The sequence below is a fragment of the Triturus cristatus genome, chromosome 7, assembly GCF_964204655.1.
Source record: "Triturus cristatus chromosome 7, aTriCri1.1, whole genome shotgun sequence".
NCBI lineage: Eukaryota > Metazoa > Chordata > Amphibia > Caudata > Salamandridae > Triturus > Triturus cristatus.
Window position 1 is genome coordinate 1,748,956,323 of NC_140590.1, and position 16,639 is coordinate 1,748,972,961.

Below are 16,639 nucleotides of genomic sequence, written 5' to 3' on the forward strand. Positions count from 1 at the left end.
TCCTTGGAAGGGTCCCTAACTGTCATGGCTTTGGACACTGATGGTACCTGCGACTTTGTCATGTCTAGTGGGGTCTGAGCTGTCTGTTTAGCAGTTCGGTCTGCCAGATCATTGCCTTGAGAAATGGTATCTGTGGCTCTAGTATGTGCTTTGCATTTTAGGATAGCTATGGCTGTTGGTAAATGTATTGCTTCCAGAAGGGCTTGAATAAGGTGGCCATGCTGTATCTTGGCCCCATGAGAGGTCAAGAAACCTCTTTCTCGCCATAGCACCCCGAAGTCATGAACTACCCCATATGCATATTGGGAGTCGGTGTAAATGTTTACTTTCAGGTGCTCAGCTCTTATACATGCTTGTGTTAGGGCGATGAGCTCTGCTGCTTGTGCTGACAGTATGTCTATTCTTTTAGGGCCTCATGTAGGTAGCGAAATACCGGTCGGTAACGGCCGATTTTCGGTAAATATGCCGTTACCGACCGGTATTCAGACAAGTGAGATGTAGGAGTCCAAAAACCACTTTTCGGTAAATATGAGGCGGTAAATACCGATTCATAGTTACCGAATTCTAAAATACCGATTCATATTTACCGAAGACACATGTAATGAATCGGTAAATATGAAGTGGTAAATATGAAGTGGTAAAAATCTAAAATGACATGTAGGAGCAGTCGGTAATTAAGAAATCCAGGAAAATCGGTAAATAAGAGTCGGTAATTAACACGGATGGAAAGCAGGTGGTAACCATCAACAATGCACATAAGCAATCCCAAAATGCAACAGCGTGGACAACATGGCCGCCATGTACGTCATTGCAAGGCGCCTACGTCTACAGGCAGCAGGACTGAGGGTGTGGCGACGGGAGGAACAAATCTACAGACAGCGCATCACACTATTCCAGCTGACTGATGCAGAGATACATGAGAGGTACAGGCTACACCCCGAAACCATCATGGACCTGATAAGGGACCTGCACCCACTCCTGGACCAGCCAACAAGAAGGGCGCACGCCATACCACCACATGTGCAGGTGCTCTGCAGCCTACATCTACTGGCATCCGGCAGTTATCAGGTGGTGACAGCTGCGGTGGGTGGTGTATCCCAGAGTTGCCTGTCCCGTTTCTTCAGGAAGTTCCTGGATGCGATGATGCAGAGAATGCACCACTACATAAGCTTCCCAAACACACAGGCTGCACTGCAGAAAACAAAAACAGACTTTTATCACATGGCACAGTTCCCCCATGTCATCGGCTGTATTGATGGTACACACATCCCAATCTGTCCACCAGCTGATACAGAGCACATCTACAGGAACAGGAAGTCCACCCACTCCATCAATGTGCAGGTGATCTGTGATGCAGGGAACATCATCACAGATATTGTTGCAAAGTTTCCTGGGAGCACCCACGACTCTTACATCTTCCAGAATAGTGGGATCTACACACGACTGAGTGCCGGAGAATTCCGAGAGGGATACCTGCTGGGTAAGTAACAGTGACGCCCCTTGAAACCTGCAAATCAGAGTGTATAGAGGCATGTACCTGATGGTTCCCTTTTACTCATCCAGGCGACAGTGCATATGCATGCCGTTCATTCATCCTCACTCCCTACCTACACCCAGCAACCCAGAGTGAGAGACGATACAACGTGGCCCACAAAACAACACGCAATGTGGTGGAGCGCACGTTTGGACTACTGAAGAGCAGGTTCCGCTGCCTCCACAAGAGCGGAGGCGCACGCCAGTACAAACCCATCACCTGCTGCAAGATAATTGCCACTTGTGCAATGCTGCACAACCTTGCCACGAAAAAAGGTACAGATGTGGAACTAACATATTTTGAGGACAACGAGGATGAGTCAGGCCAGCCAGAGGGCAGCGCAGCTAGAGTGCCAACTGCAATCGATGGGAGAGAGAGACGGGCAGAGATCACATGCAACTATTTCTGAGTAAGTGAGGGGACACAGCGAGTTGTGAGAAGTCATGACGTAGTTTAATGTGGCACCACGCCATGAACACATGAACAGGCCAATCTGGCAATATGCCATCTATACAATGAGTATGTCCAGGGTTACGTCACCCAATGGCAAGTGGATAAGCAGGGCCACATCAATGTTTGCGCATACGCGCTGCAGTGGTGGATTGCACGGCCTGTGCATCCTCACTAGAGCCAACCCCAAGCCGCCTGCTGCTCCTGCGTGCTTCGGGGACGGGGGGTGTGATGCTGCTGCTGGTGTCGATGCTCTCCGCAGCATCCCCTGCAGCAGTTGTCGACGCCTGACTAGTCAATAGCACCCCTAGTGCACTTGTCACCTGCACCATCCCCCGAGACAGGTCGCTGCAGCACTGTGTTAGGCCCTCCTGCATCGTCACAGAGCGCCGGCAAAGTAGGGAAGTCGCAGTTGCCAGACGGTTGAGTGCCCTGCTGGTAGTGTCCCTTCTCTGGCGTTCCCGGCGCCGTGCTTCGATGTCAGCATCTAATTTGCTGCACAACTGCTGGATTGACTGGGACATGTCCCGAATGCCCGCAGCCATGCCGCCAATGTTTGTGTCCATGTTGACTAAGCTTGTCTTCATCACCCGCATGTGCCTCTGGACTGACATAACTGCCTTTGATTGCAGGCGCTGTTGCTTCAACATTTGGCCCTCGAGCCCCAAGAAGACACCATGGCCGTCAGTGGGTGCTGGTGGACTCTGGACACGCGACCTGCGGCGCCCTCTTGCTCCCGTCTGTGCTGCCTGTGAGGTGTGGGGCACAGTGGGATGGCTCCCTTCCTGGGGCCCGGTGCGGTCTTCTGGGCCCATGCTGTCGTCTGACGAGGTGTCTAAGGCTCGTAGCCTGGCTGCTGGACGCCTCCTCATTCTCACACCTGCAAGCGGAGATGTGGCCGGTGAATCGAACATGAGTGGCGATGCTGGCTCTGGTGGTGGTGATGCTGGCTCTCGGTGAGGTGATGCTGGCTCTGTGTGCGGCGAGGCTGGCTGCGTAGGTGGTGCGGCTGCAAGTGGGCCTGCTCCCTGGTCTGAACTCGTGCTGGCTAGAGGTGATTTTTGTGGCCGGTGTGCCGTCTCCCCTGCAGCATGCCCTGTACTGCATGATGTCACATCTGTGGACAGAAAAACAACATTGGCTCAGTGTCCCCGAAGGGCTGCATTGCAAGCGTCACAATAAATCATTTCACATTCCAATCTGTCCTCTGTCTCCTTGTGCCTCGAGTGCGTGACATGCCTTGTTGCCCTGTAACATTTACGTCATGGTTAGTGTTGCCCTGACTACATCTCCCGGAATGCATTGCCTGTCTGCACTGACACGTGTGGACAGCAGTGTGATTCTCGTTTCACAATGGGGGATGTGGGATAGGGGTAGGGGAGGCTACATTGCTGTGCTTTCGTCTTACCTTGGTGTGTTGCGGCTCTGGCAGAGCTGTCGGCGTCCCCAAGACCCACGACGCTCTCTTGCTCGAGTGTGGCCGCCACCAGCTCCTCCAGTTCGGTGAGGGCAGGTGCCCTGTTGGTTCCACCTCCGGTCTGGCTGGCCTCCTTCTGGATGTCGCCCATCTTCCTCTTGGTCACAATCCTCAGGTCATACCAGCGCTTTTTGAGGACCTCAATGTCCCTGTGGGTCACTCCTACAGCATTGACCTGCGCCTGGATGGCCAGCCATATGTTGCGCTTTTCGGCCTCAGGCACTTGCAGGGATTGCCTCCCAAACAGCTTCTGGTGCTGCTTCACCACCTCCTCCACCAGCACCTGGAGTTCCTTGGGGCTGAATTTGAGCTTCCTCCTCCTTTCCCCTCCGTCTTTCTGTGTTCTCTGGCTGGACATGCTGTTCGTTTCCCGCTCGCACATGCAACTGCTCCCTGCCTCTCCTCTGCACTCCAGGCCTCTCCAGGGTCGGCTAATTATGTACACCTGCCTGGGTGTGGCCACTTCGGCTAATTGTGTACACCTGCCTGGGTGTGGGCAGTTCCTGGTTGGGTGGGCTGTCGTTGCACAGGATTAGCTGTTTCGTCAAGTCATGTGATGTTATTTACCGAATCCGTACGTACCGATTCGGTATTTTCCGATTCGGTAGATACCACCTCGGTATTTTCCGATTCGGTAGATACCACCTCGGTATTTACCGATTCGGTGGATACCACCTCGGTATTTACCGATTCGGTGAATTCCGATTCGTATTTACCGACTGTTACCGAATCGGTAACTGTTACCGAATTTTTACCTACATATAACTTACCGGTTCTAATTTACCGATTCGGTACGGCTCGGTATTTAAGAACCGGTAAAATTTATTTACCTACATGAGGCCCCAAGTCTCTATTATTTCAGTAGCAGTAGTCACTGCATATGCTGCCACTAATTCTCCCGCCCCTGTCCTCATGCATGAGCCGTCAACATATAGTGTCAGGTCGGGGTCTGGGAGTGCAACATCTGTCAAGTCTTGTCTTGGTTTAGTCACGGTATGTATTACTTCAACACAGTCATGTGGGGAAAGGCTTTCTGTACTGGAGGGCAATAGAGTAGCAGGATTCAGTATGTTGCATCGTCTGATCTCTATGTGTGGTTGAAATAACGTCAGCTCATAACCTGTCAGTCTCGCTACAGTTAGGTGTTGTGTTTGTGTTCGGTTCAAGAGAACTTCCACTGCGTGTGGTACTTGTACTGTCAGAGGGTGGCCCAGCACTATCGAGTCACTTTGTCTTATGGCTAAGGCCGTTGCTGCAACAGATTTTAGGCACGCAGGCAAAGCCTGTGCTACTGGGTCCAATGTACTAGAAAAATAAGCACAGGGCTTGTGTTTTCCTGCATGATCTTGTGTGAGGACAGATAGTGCTGTTCCATCCCGTTCTGTCACAAAAAGCATAAAAGATTTGTTGTAATCAGGGATTGCTAAAACTGGTGCTTGACATAAAGCTCTCTTTAATTCTTCAAATGCCACAGTGTGTTCTTGTGTCCAAGGGAGGACGTTAGTAGAAGCTGCCTCCTGTGTCGTCAACTGTATTAGGGGCTTGGCTATGTAAGCATACTGGGGAATCCACTGCCTGCAATATGAAGTGAGGCCAATGAATGCACGTACTTCCTTTTGTGTCTTGGGCTGTGAAAGGCCTGAAATCAATTGTATACGCTCAGGTGTCAGTCTCCTACCCTCCTTGGATAGCAAGTGCCCAAGGTACGCCACTTGCTGTTCACAGAATTGTAACTTCGAAGGGGACACTTTGTGCCCCTTGTCAGCCAGGAAGTGTAAAACCATCAGGGAAGCATCTTCACAATCATGGTCCGATCGTGCAGTGAGGAGAATGTCATCGACATACTGTATCAGTGCTGTAGAGCTAGGCATATGAATACTGTCTAGTTGTCTTTTCAGTGCCTGACTATAAATGCTAGGACTTTCCGTGAAGCCCTGTGGTGCTCTTGTGAATCTGAAGCTGCGACCTTTTAAACTGAAACCGAAAAGATATTGGCTGTCCGGATGTATTGGAATACTGAAAAATGCGTTCTTCAGATCGATCACTGTAAAGAACGTAGCATTTGCATCAATGGCAGTCAATAACGAAGAGATGTCCGGGACCACAGGGTACTGTGGTACCACACATTTGTTTAATTCTCGCAGGTCCACAACTAATCTATATACAGGTGGTATATTGGGGTCAGTACTTTTAAGAATAGGAAGGACTGGCGAATTGCATATGTTTGAATCGGTCTCAATCATCACCCCTTGTGCAATCAGGTCATCAAATATTTTTAGTAAACCTACTTCAGCCTCAGGTGGTATTTTGTATTGTCTAATCCGCGGCAGCACTACACCATCCTTGAGGGTGACCTGGTGTGGTGTAATGTTCATGAAACCTACGTCAGTTGGGCCTTGTGCCCATAGGTGCTGTGGTACGTCTCGGAGCCTGATGTCAATATCTTTCATTACAAAATGTCCCTTGAAATCACGTAAATACAGTCGCACTCCTTCTGGTGAGCAACAGATAACTGCTCCTAGTTCTTTTAATGTTTTTATACCTAGCAAGTTTTCTGGACATGATTTAGTAAGTAGTAAGTCTGTAGTATGTATTAGTGGACCAACTCCTAAGGAGATTGGTTCTGAAACCTCATTTATAATAGGTCTACCTGAAAAACCCAGGGATACACTCTTTGAGCCTGAGAGGGGTGCCCCGGGCACCTCGGAATGACTAATGGTAGTTCTACTAGCCCCAGTGTCAATCAAAAACTTTTTATTCTGTCCCAGTAACCGTGCATGTACATAGGGACCCGCTTGGTCCACAGGAACTGGAATAAGGGGCAGGTCGAATTCCCTCTCTGGGCAGCTTCATGAATATGCCTGGTATTCTGGATAGTTATTTTGAGCGTGCTCATACATTTGTGTTGTAGCTCGGGCTGGTGCAGGTGTATGGACAGACGGTGGCGGCGGTGGAAACGTATCTGATGTCTGATGTGTGTTACTGTCCTTGGGAGGATATTGACGAGGCTTTGTTTTACCTATCGCTATATTGTGTTTCAGTACTGCACACTCATTTACGAAGTGGCCTGGCTTCTTGCAATAATTACAAGTCCCACTATTTTGTTTCGTGCTATTCTTGTTCGTGTTTGCATTTGTGTTTGGCGGTGTCGATTGGGCCACCAGCATCTTCATCTTTGTGTCTTTCATGCGTCTCTTTTCCTGGTCATGTTCCTCTCTAATTCTGTTCTGGTGATACTGTAACATCTGTAACATTTGGGAAGGGCTGCTTGCTTGCCAAGTACTCTCAACCTTCAGTACTCTATACTTTACCTCCGGTATGGAATTTTCTACTAATTTTCTCACAAAAAGATGGGGATATGAATCACTACCGGGCTTAAGGCCACTATTGATAGTAAAACATTTCTCAAACCTAGAATAAAAATCGCTAGTGTCCTCGTCTGGCTTCTGTTTACAAGCTGAAATAGCATCCCAGTCTTCTTTCTTGGTAATTAATAATCTTGGCAAAACTTGTACAAGGAGTTCAGGTAATTCTTTAGCTCGGGGACCCAGACCAACCCCCGGGCCTCTTGCGTTTTCTTCTGCTTGCAACACATCCCAGCCAATCTTGTTCTCTCCCACCTCCCAGTCTTTTTCTTTAAGCTTCTCGTAAATACCAGCAGGCAATAGTACTTTTAATAACTTTAGAATGTCCGCATATGTATATTCCCCTAAGCGGAGAATGTCTTTTAGTTCTCTGTGAAAACCCCCCGGGTCTTTATCATGGGTGGGCAACATTTTTTTAATTTCCAGTATCTCTAATTTTGACAGAGGGGTGTAGACATACACCCGTTGCAGTGCATTGTTTGCATCCTTTACAGGATGTACCTCTCGTAGGGGGTTCAGCTTGTCGTATGCCTGCCCCTTAACCTGGGGGAAGCAGGGATCTAGTTACATATACTATATATTTGTGTCGCTGATCCAAGATGACATTAATCAGTTCAGTACCCAAGTTCATCCATCTGTCTAGTATTATGTCGTCCAGCAACCTATACAATATACCAGGACCAGAGTACTGACTTTCATATAACGTTATTAAATGTTGGACCATGTAAACACCAGCTAAGCGCTGTTCATTCGGTGGAAGGCTCAAAAACGTCTGTGCTACGATATCATTATTATATAAATCATATTGGGATACCCACAGGGTGGCTGATCGTGCTAATTCAAGTTCGGTCGGTGTTAAGGGCTGTTCATTACCTAACCATTCATTCACAGCTTTGTCGGTGATTTGGAACAAACTTTCAAGGGAAAATCTTTTTCTTATAGCCGTTCCCTGTTTACGGTAATTCAGGCCCTTGGGCTTCTCGAATCGTCGGGCATGGCCCACATATTGTATTTTATCTTGGTCCCCTGCTTCATCATCAGATGATAACGCAGCTTTATCGTGCGGTCCTGCTTCGTGTGACGCTATTATTGCCTTTCGGATTTTGGTCAACATGTTGTCTGTCTGTCCTGATTTATCATGCTGTCCGGCATCTATGCGATCACTCCAACCAGTATAACGATGGTCTACATCCCCGTTTCCTTCGTCTTTTTCCCTGATCAGACAATTAATTAGGAAGCGAAGGATGTAGTTCTTAACAACCACTTTTCTATTTTGTATAGCATCTGCTATGCTCTCAGGACCTTCCCCTGTTCTTATGAATGTGTACATTTTCTTTAGATGTTTATCCATATCTGGTAATTTTTCCAAATCTGTGACTGCTCGTCTAAGCCGTATTGAAAACACGAGCATCCTGCCCTTTCCTGGATCTGGATCATATATACATTCGGGGATGTCTACTTTTACTGTCGACACCCCTCCTGACGCTGTCCCGGATCCCCCCTCCCCGCCGTCATCGAGCTCCTTGAGCTGTTCTGGCGTTGGGGGTGCAGGGAAAGATCCGTCCACGTAGGCTGGTGGGGATTCCTCTAGATAGGTGTCAATAAACCTTTCGGATGCTGTTTGTTTTAATTTTCGGGGTACTGGCGGAGGCTCTCTAATGGGTCTTTCTACTGGAGTCACTCTTGCTAGTTCCTCTGAAAGGACGGGGTAAATACCAGCAACAACAGTATTCTTTTTTCTTTCAGTCTGCTCTCTTTTTACCCGTTCCCCTTCCTCCCGTAATTTCTTTTCTTTGGCTTTTTCAGATTCTTCTTTACTTCTCTCTATTTTGTGGAACTCTTTTTCTGTTCTTCTATGTGACTCCTTGCGCCACAACTCAATGGCATCCTTCTGAGCAGGTCTAGATTTTCTTTTGCATATTTCTTCCTCTACTTTCATAATGCTTACCGCATCCCACGTTCCCTTGATAGGCCATCTATATTTTGTCTCTAAATCCTTTGTGTAATCCACCCATAGTTCTAAAAACAACACGGCATCTAAACCATGCTTACAGTACATGAAATGTCCAGGTGTGTCCCTAGGCGGAATGTTAACTGGTTCCTCTAGTATACCTTTTCTGGTACAAATCTTACGCAGTTTCGAAAATAACGGCATGTTGGAATGTAACCGAAAACAAAAAATCACAATAGCGCTATAAAAACAAAAACTATACTGGAACAAACTTACATAAAAACCTGACACATTCAAACCTAACTGAACCTGACTAGGACAATAACATTCAGACAGTTATATCGGTGCACCTTAATACTTTGATAACTCTATTTCTTTAATTCTTGAAGCATGCACTTGAACATACCGGTCTCACAAGTGAGACACGTCTTTACCGCGTTCATTAAATGAACCCGTCATTATTGCAACCCCCATGAGAAACTCACCGGGAAGCAGAACTTGAACTTGAACTTGAACTTGAAGGCCTCTGAAACTTGACGCTGCGCAGGGAATGGCGTATCTTAGGTGGATCTCCAGAAACCTCGGACACAGCTCTCTCGCACGGTGAGCTCTGGGTCGGGACAATCTGCAATCCTCACCGCCTCGTATGGATGCCTGGTCGCAGTCCGTCTCCTTCGTTGGCCTGAGGGAGTTGGCGGGAAAACCCGCGACGTGTACACTCGAAGTCTGTCACGGCTGTGGAAGGGGGCAAAACTGGACCTTCATCTCCGGCGTATGGGGAAAGAGAATTGTCCCTGTTCGGGCGCCATTTAATGTCGTAAATAAAGTATTACGCTCTCATAATTTCTTGATATCAATACGATCATGCATAAAGCAAGAGGCTGAGTCTGTGGTATCAGGTTCAAAAAGGGCTTTATTCCAATAACTCGAGTCATAGGGAGAATATTACCATCACCACAAGGGATCTGGAAGGGTCTCAAAAGTATTCTCAGAATATTCTCAAACTTTATTCACAGAGTACAGTATATATACATTTTATATTATACGTAAGCAGAAGAGCAAGAGAGAATGAGATAAGAGCATGTGGGTGTGTAGGTAGGCGTGAAGGTGGGCGTCCATGTGGGCGTCCACTTGATGATAATAGGTAATTTGTCATAGGTGGGTGGATACCTGGAGGGGGTTGCGTGATCTGTTGGAATTGTACTGGAACTTTGCCTTACTTGTGCTCGACTCGAGCATGACGTATAGCTGACGTGGGGAGGGGTTGCTGTGCAACCGGGGAGTCTGGAAGTGAGGCCTTCAGTGAGGCCTTCAGTGTCAGGACGACCAGCACATCTTGTTTTATATGATATCTAAAGTCTGGAGCAGGGACTGATTGGTGACATAGGTTGCCCATCACCAAGAGCCAATGCGGCATCTATTTCTTCATTTATTTCATTTACTGTAGAGTCCTTACATGGGGGCTATGGGCTTTTTACTGACGTGAGCTTTCCAATCTCACAAAGAGAGACAGTAAGGCTGGGCTCCCTCCTTGCAGATGGGTCGCGTTCATTCCTCCTTCACCAGGCAGGAATGCGGCTCGGTAGGAGTAAGCAGATAACCGTGCTCAATACTGTCTCGGACAGGGCCCCTTTGGCTGAGGCCCAAGTTTGCAAGGCCAAGGATACGCAGCTGCAGCTTTCTGAGTGTCTGAGGCCTGAAACCTCTTTTCGGGTCTGGCTGAGCCACAAAACACGGGTTTTCATGTGGTGCAGGAAAACATGATGCAAAACGTGTAGGCCTCAATACAGAATTGTCGTTTCTCTCATGGGAGACTGGATGGTGACAGGCCACGTTTATAGCATAAGCATCATGATAGACAGGCCATGGTGATAGACAGGCCATGGAGGGGAAATGCATGAGTTATATGTATGTATACATAAAGTGTTTGAGGGGGACAGAGGGGACATATAGGTCTCGCAATTTTTCCATTTCCTCAGGCGACTATGCATACAATGAATCCACATGGAATGTATTTACACCACTAGTGAAGCTCTGACATGTCTGATGCCCTACCGTGCCTAATCCCGGTAGACACCCTTGTCGTTTATTTATACAAACATGGGTAGCTATTGACGGGCACATTTAATACACATGCACACCAAGCCATTCAAAGGGGATTCGACAAAAATTCGACCAAAACTATGCAAGAAACCCCCCTCACGGTTAATAAAACACACATCCACTGCCGGATGTGTAATACTTTTTATTTTACTCTCTGGAAAGGGGACGAACATCACTTGAGAGTCACAGCGCGCTCCTGGCAGAGCCCAATGCTGTGTTACACCCACCATTTCCTGCTGAGTGCCACACACCTCTGTGTTGTATTCCACTAGCTAGTGCATATGCTATGACACTCTCTAGCCCATGTGCACTGTAACACCACCCCGTGAATATGTCATGCCACACTTGTCTTCGCACGGGTTATATTGCCCCATCTAACGTGCCTTCCTCGATGCCTATGTTATAACGCACAGTGCTATGCCATACATATTACAATCTGGGATCCATATCTTTGTCACAGTGCATATGCAACGTTACACTCCCCAGCACATATTTTATATTACAACTTTAGAGACTAGTTATGTTACACAACACTGCCCTGTGCATTTTACACTCCAAGGCGCATATCGCATAGCACGCGCTACTGCCTGTGCTATCTCGCGCTCTCCAATGAATCTGTCATTGCGCACAATGTATTGCATATTATATTTCACGCCCGGTTCATCTTATATCACACTTTTTGGTGCATAGTTTATACCATACACTATATCTAGTTTTCATTTTCAATCGTGCTCTCAGGACTATGTTCTATATAACACTGTGTTCACCTACCCTTTTCACGGGCATTACATTTTGCGATATGGGGTGGAGGGTCAGGGGGTGTTTCTGCCAAGTGAGCCCGGAGTCACAGTCACAAACGTCCTCTTCTTCCTGAATAAAAGTGAGATTATGCTGCATACTTGTTCATATTTTAAGTAGTTCGCACAGACACACGTTTTAAAAACAATAAAGTTCCTAATACCCGCCTTCTCTGAACAGTTAGCTTGCTGCCCCATCTCCCTCCTCCCTATCCTCTGTTGTGTGAATCCATGGACTAGCCTCCTCTCTCCTGCCATGCATGGTCTGATGTGCTGCCACTGCCCTCAATTTAGTATGATGTACCAGTCCACTCCTCCTGCCCTCCATTGCCCAATTCTATGCCCCATCATTGACCTCCTGCTTAAACTCTGTGCTTAGCTTGCTGCCCCTATTCTCCTTCCCCCTGCCCTCCGATGTCTTTGTGCATGCCCCTGCTCCATCCTTTTTGCCCACCATGTTCCATGGACCTGCCACTCCTATCTACTCTGAGTGTTCTGTTGAGCTGCCACTCCCCTCCCACCTGCCTAGCATTGTCAGATGACTGTAACCTGTCCCTGCCACCTCCACCCTGCCTGTCCACATGCCATGCCCCTATCCTCTTCCTCCTGTCCTACATGGTCCATTGTACTGCCACACCCTTCTGCCCTCCCTGGTCTGTTGTGCTGCAACTGCTCCTCCTGCCTGCCCCGTGCGGTCTGTTGTGAGGCCCCTTCCCCTGAACTTTCTTGTCTGTGCACAGGTCCTGACCCTCCCTTCTATCCTCCATCGTCCTTTGTGCATGCCCCTGCACCCTCCTTCTTGCCCATCATAGCCATTGTGCTACCACTAACCCTCCCACTTGCCATGCATGGTCTTCTGTGCTGCCATGGCCCCTCCCGCCTTCCCTGTGTGGTCAGTTAGCTGCCCCTGAACCCCTCCCACCTTCCCTCCATGGTCTGTGTGTATGCCATCACAGTCTCACTGTTGCTCTTCATGGTGTGTCTTGCTTCTAGTGCCCATCCTGCCTGACCTCCATGGCTATCTTGCTGCTCCTGCCCTGCCCCCTTGCCCCAGCCCTCTGTTTACATGTGCAGACCCCTACTCCCTCCCTCCTGGCGTGTCTGTTCCATTGTAATGCCCCTGATCCATCCCACCTGCCCTTTATGGTCTGTTATGCTGCAGCTTTCTCTCCTGTCTGTCCATTATGGTCCTGCCTCTTGCCCCTCTGTTCTCTGTTATCCATGTGCATGGTCCTGTCCCCTCCCTCTTGCTTTCTATGGATTGTTGTGCTGCACTCCCGTCCCGCATGCCCTGTGTGGTGTATTGTGCTGCTGCAAACCCTGATGCCTGCCCTGCAGGGTGAGTTTGGTGCACCTCTCCATGTCCCTCCTGTCCTCTGTTATCCAAGTCCATGTCCCTACCCCATTTCCTTCCATGATCCAATGTACCATACTTGCGAACATTTTGAACTTGGTAAGAGGGAGATTTTGAAAAAAAACTGGGGTATTGATTTTCCCCTTTGAGTTACATTGAAAAAGAGGAGATTGTAGACAGGAGACAGATAAAATAAAGCCCATTTGAGCTTAAAAACATTGGACGTTTCCTGGCTGAATCGGGTCTGTTGGCATGTATGGTTGTACTACCATTGCCTCTTCCTTCTGCCCACAATGGTCTATTACATTGCCACAGCCTCTCTTGCAAGTCCTGTATTGTTGGTTTGTTGCCCCTGCCCCCCTTTCCACTGCCCTCCATAGTCTGTTGTGCTGCCACAGCCCTTCCTGCCTGCTCAGTGTGGTTAAATTGTTGCCTTCACACCCTCCTACCTGCCTTCAATTTTCAGAGTCCGTGCCCCTGGCCTCTGCCTCTCAACAGTATCCTAATGAAAAACTAAATTGCTAACATTCTATATTTATTACAAAAGTGTGGAACGCCTGACGTCATCTTGATGTAATCAAAACTGTAATACCTAGAGCATTTCCTTTAGAAATTACATATATGAGAAGGTCTTATTGGCATCAAAATTATGGTTAGTGCTCTAAAAGTCTAAAATAAGGACATATTTTCTGAGTTTTCAAATAGCGAGAAAGCACTTTTAAATATTTGTTACCTTTATGTTTTTTTATCCAGTTGACCACTTGATTAAATGTTGCACTTAGGGGAGAGGATGTGGTGTTACTTCCAGAACTGCAGACTTTGCAACTGGGGAACCAGGTTGGAGTTTCTGCTTCAGCTCGACATTCTGTGATTCTGGTCAAATCACTTAGTCTCCCCATGTCTACAACCAAAATGAATTTGTTCTTGTGTGATGTAACCAATGCTCATGTAAAGCACTCCAATACCTGACAAGTCTGCACTATATAACACTGCAAAAACACAAAATAATAAGTGTTTTGCACACTTCTGTCATTGGGCTATATTTGGGCTACATCTGGGTGATTTTGGGCTACATTTGGGCTCTTTTGTCTCCGGTGGCCATCTTGGGAGATTTATTTGTTATGAAGTTTCCTAATTTCCTCATGTACTGCAGTCTCCTCAGTAGGAAATGCTTTCAGTTTTTTACTTTGATTCCATCATGAAGGTATTCAGATATGGCACACATTTGCCATAAAATCTTAATGTTAGCACTCTAGTTGCTCATTAGATCACTGTAGTAAAACTACTGTTCACCATGGAAGTCTGCTCCTGGTATTAAAAGTGCATGTTTCAGTCTGCATGTCAGAATTTTTTAATGAAATAGAAGAGGATTTGAGAAGTCACTCAAAATGTGCCCTCATTTTCTTTCTTCAGCATTAATCATAATTTCTATGGCAAAATGAACCCCCTCATTGTGTTCCTTTTTAAATTAAATGTTTTAAGTGTTACCAGTTTATTCCAATCAAGATGGCTTCAGGTGTGCCATACTTTTGTCATAATGAAGACAGTAAGCGCTCTAGTTGTTTTTAAGAACACTCTGGGACATTCTGTCATTGGGCTATACTTGGTGATATTTGGGCTACAATTCGGCTCTTTTGTCTCTGGTGCCCATCTTGGCAGACTTATTTGTTATGAAGTTTCCTAAATTCCTCATTTACTGCAGTCTCCTCAGTAGGAAATACTTTCAGTTTTTTACTTTGATTCCAAAGTCATTCAGATGTGTCACACATTTGCCATAAATTCAGAATGTTAGCACTCTTTTTGCTCATTAGATCACTGTAGTAAAGCTACTGTTCACCAGGGAAAACTGCTGCTGGTATTGAAAGTGCATGTTTCAGTCTGCATGTCAGAATTTTTTAATGAAATAGAAGAGGATTTGAGAAGTCACTCAAAATGTGCCCTAATTTTTCTTTCTGCAGCACTAATCATACTTTTTATGGAAAAATGAACCCCCTCATTTTGTTCAATCTTTTAAGAGTTACCACTTTAATCCAAGCAAGATGGCTTCAGGTGTGCCCTACGTTTATCATAAGTAGGACTGTTAGCGCTCTAGTTGTTCTTTGGAACACTCTGGGAAGCTGCAGTAGAACACAAATGAATCAACGGACAGTCTCTGCCCTTGTTGGATGTACATGTTTTACTGAGAACGTCAGACTTCATTCTCACATGACTGAGAAAGATAATGTGAATTTACAGAAAATAAGCTCTCAGTTTAGCTTATAGATCACCTTCCAAACCTCCGTGGGAAAAGCATGGGAAAATATTTTTCTCTCAATCATGATATCCCAGCAGAAGGCTTTTTCACATGGTGAAATCACCTTAGAACATACCACAATTCCTAAAATGAGTATGGTACCATCAACAAATGATTTATAATGTAACTAAAGTCTTAAAACCTTCTATTAACTGCAATGCTTTTTAATGAGGTGCTATCATGTATATTGGTCCCAAGATGGCTGCCAACACTTCTTGGATGAAGTGCTGACAGCCAATCAGATCTCAGGATGAGATGTGTGGTTAGGCTCCGCCCACATATATATGATTTTACTTTTGATTTTCTCAGGAACTACTGAACAGATTGACACCAGACCTGCAAAAGGCACATCCCTGACCTGAGGACTACCTCTCTGCCAAATTTCAAGTAATTCTGTTCAGCCGTTTGGGCTGTACCTTGGACTAAAGGTCCCTAAGGAAAATTGCATGGGGAAAACGCGTTTTGGGACCCCCCTTTTTTCTCAGCCCCCGCTTGACGAATCCCCCCGAGACTTTCAGGGTAGGAGCGGAGCGCCCCACCTAGTTTGAAAATTTCGCGAGGATTCGTCAACCGGCGCCAAAGTTATTCCAAATAGAATGTTGCGGATTTCCTATTGAAACACGGTCCTAACTATAACTATCTACTGGCGACCGCCAGTAGATAATTCACTTAAAAAACCATAGGTTTCACACATGTTATAGTTAGGAATTAGCATTTAAAAAACCTTGCAAATTCACTGAAAAAACCATAGTTTTCACACATGTTATAGTTAGCTGGACATTTCACTCATACAAAACCATTGAAATTCCCCTGTTATAGTTAGTTCAGCTAACTATAACTCGCGCGCCTGCAATCCACTGCTGATGACGTCACATATTACATCACACATGACATGGTCAGTGACATCACTCATGACATCACTCATGACATCTCAAATGACATCACTCATGATATCACTGATGACATCATCCAGTGAATGTGTGTCTTTCTGAAAAATAAATATTTTTTATATATGTATATCTAAAGGTTAATGGAAGAAAAAATGGGTAAATAGGTGTCTAAATGGGTGGGTTTTTTTGTAAAATTAATTGTATAACTGACTTATTAACAGTATCTTAGTGAATACAAGTATTAGTGAGTAATGTTTATATATTTAAATATCTGTTTCAGCATCTCGCTTTGTGTATAAGTGGCTGCATGGGTTGGTGAGTAGCTACATGAGTGTGTATATGGGTTATTAGTTCGTTTTTAGAGTATCAGTATGAGTGTCTGTATGGTTCAGTGGGGGCTGTAGCGCATGGATGCATGAATGAGT

The 16,639-nt window shown here is 46.3% G+C and overlaps 1 protein-coding gene across 2 annotated transcripts in view; it reads left to right on the forward strand.

Annotated features, from left to right (window-relative positions):
* Window positions 1–16,639, forward strand: part of LOC146812990 (killer cell lectin-like receptor subfamily B member 1B allele A) — a 637,615-nt gene that overhangs the window by 182,400 nt on the left and 438,576 nt on the right. The window contains exon 4 of one of the 2 annotated variants that reach the window (XM_085614661.1): window positions 12,216–12,228. The exons of the other annotated variant lie outside the window; for it this stretch is intronic. Within the exon in view, the coding sequence (XP_085470787.1) occupies window positions 12,216–12,228 (13 nt within the window). The remainder of the gene's footprint in view (window positions 1–12,215; window positions 12,229–16,639) is intronic. 2 annotated transcript variants of the gene reach the window in all.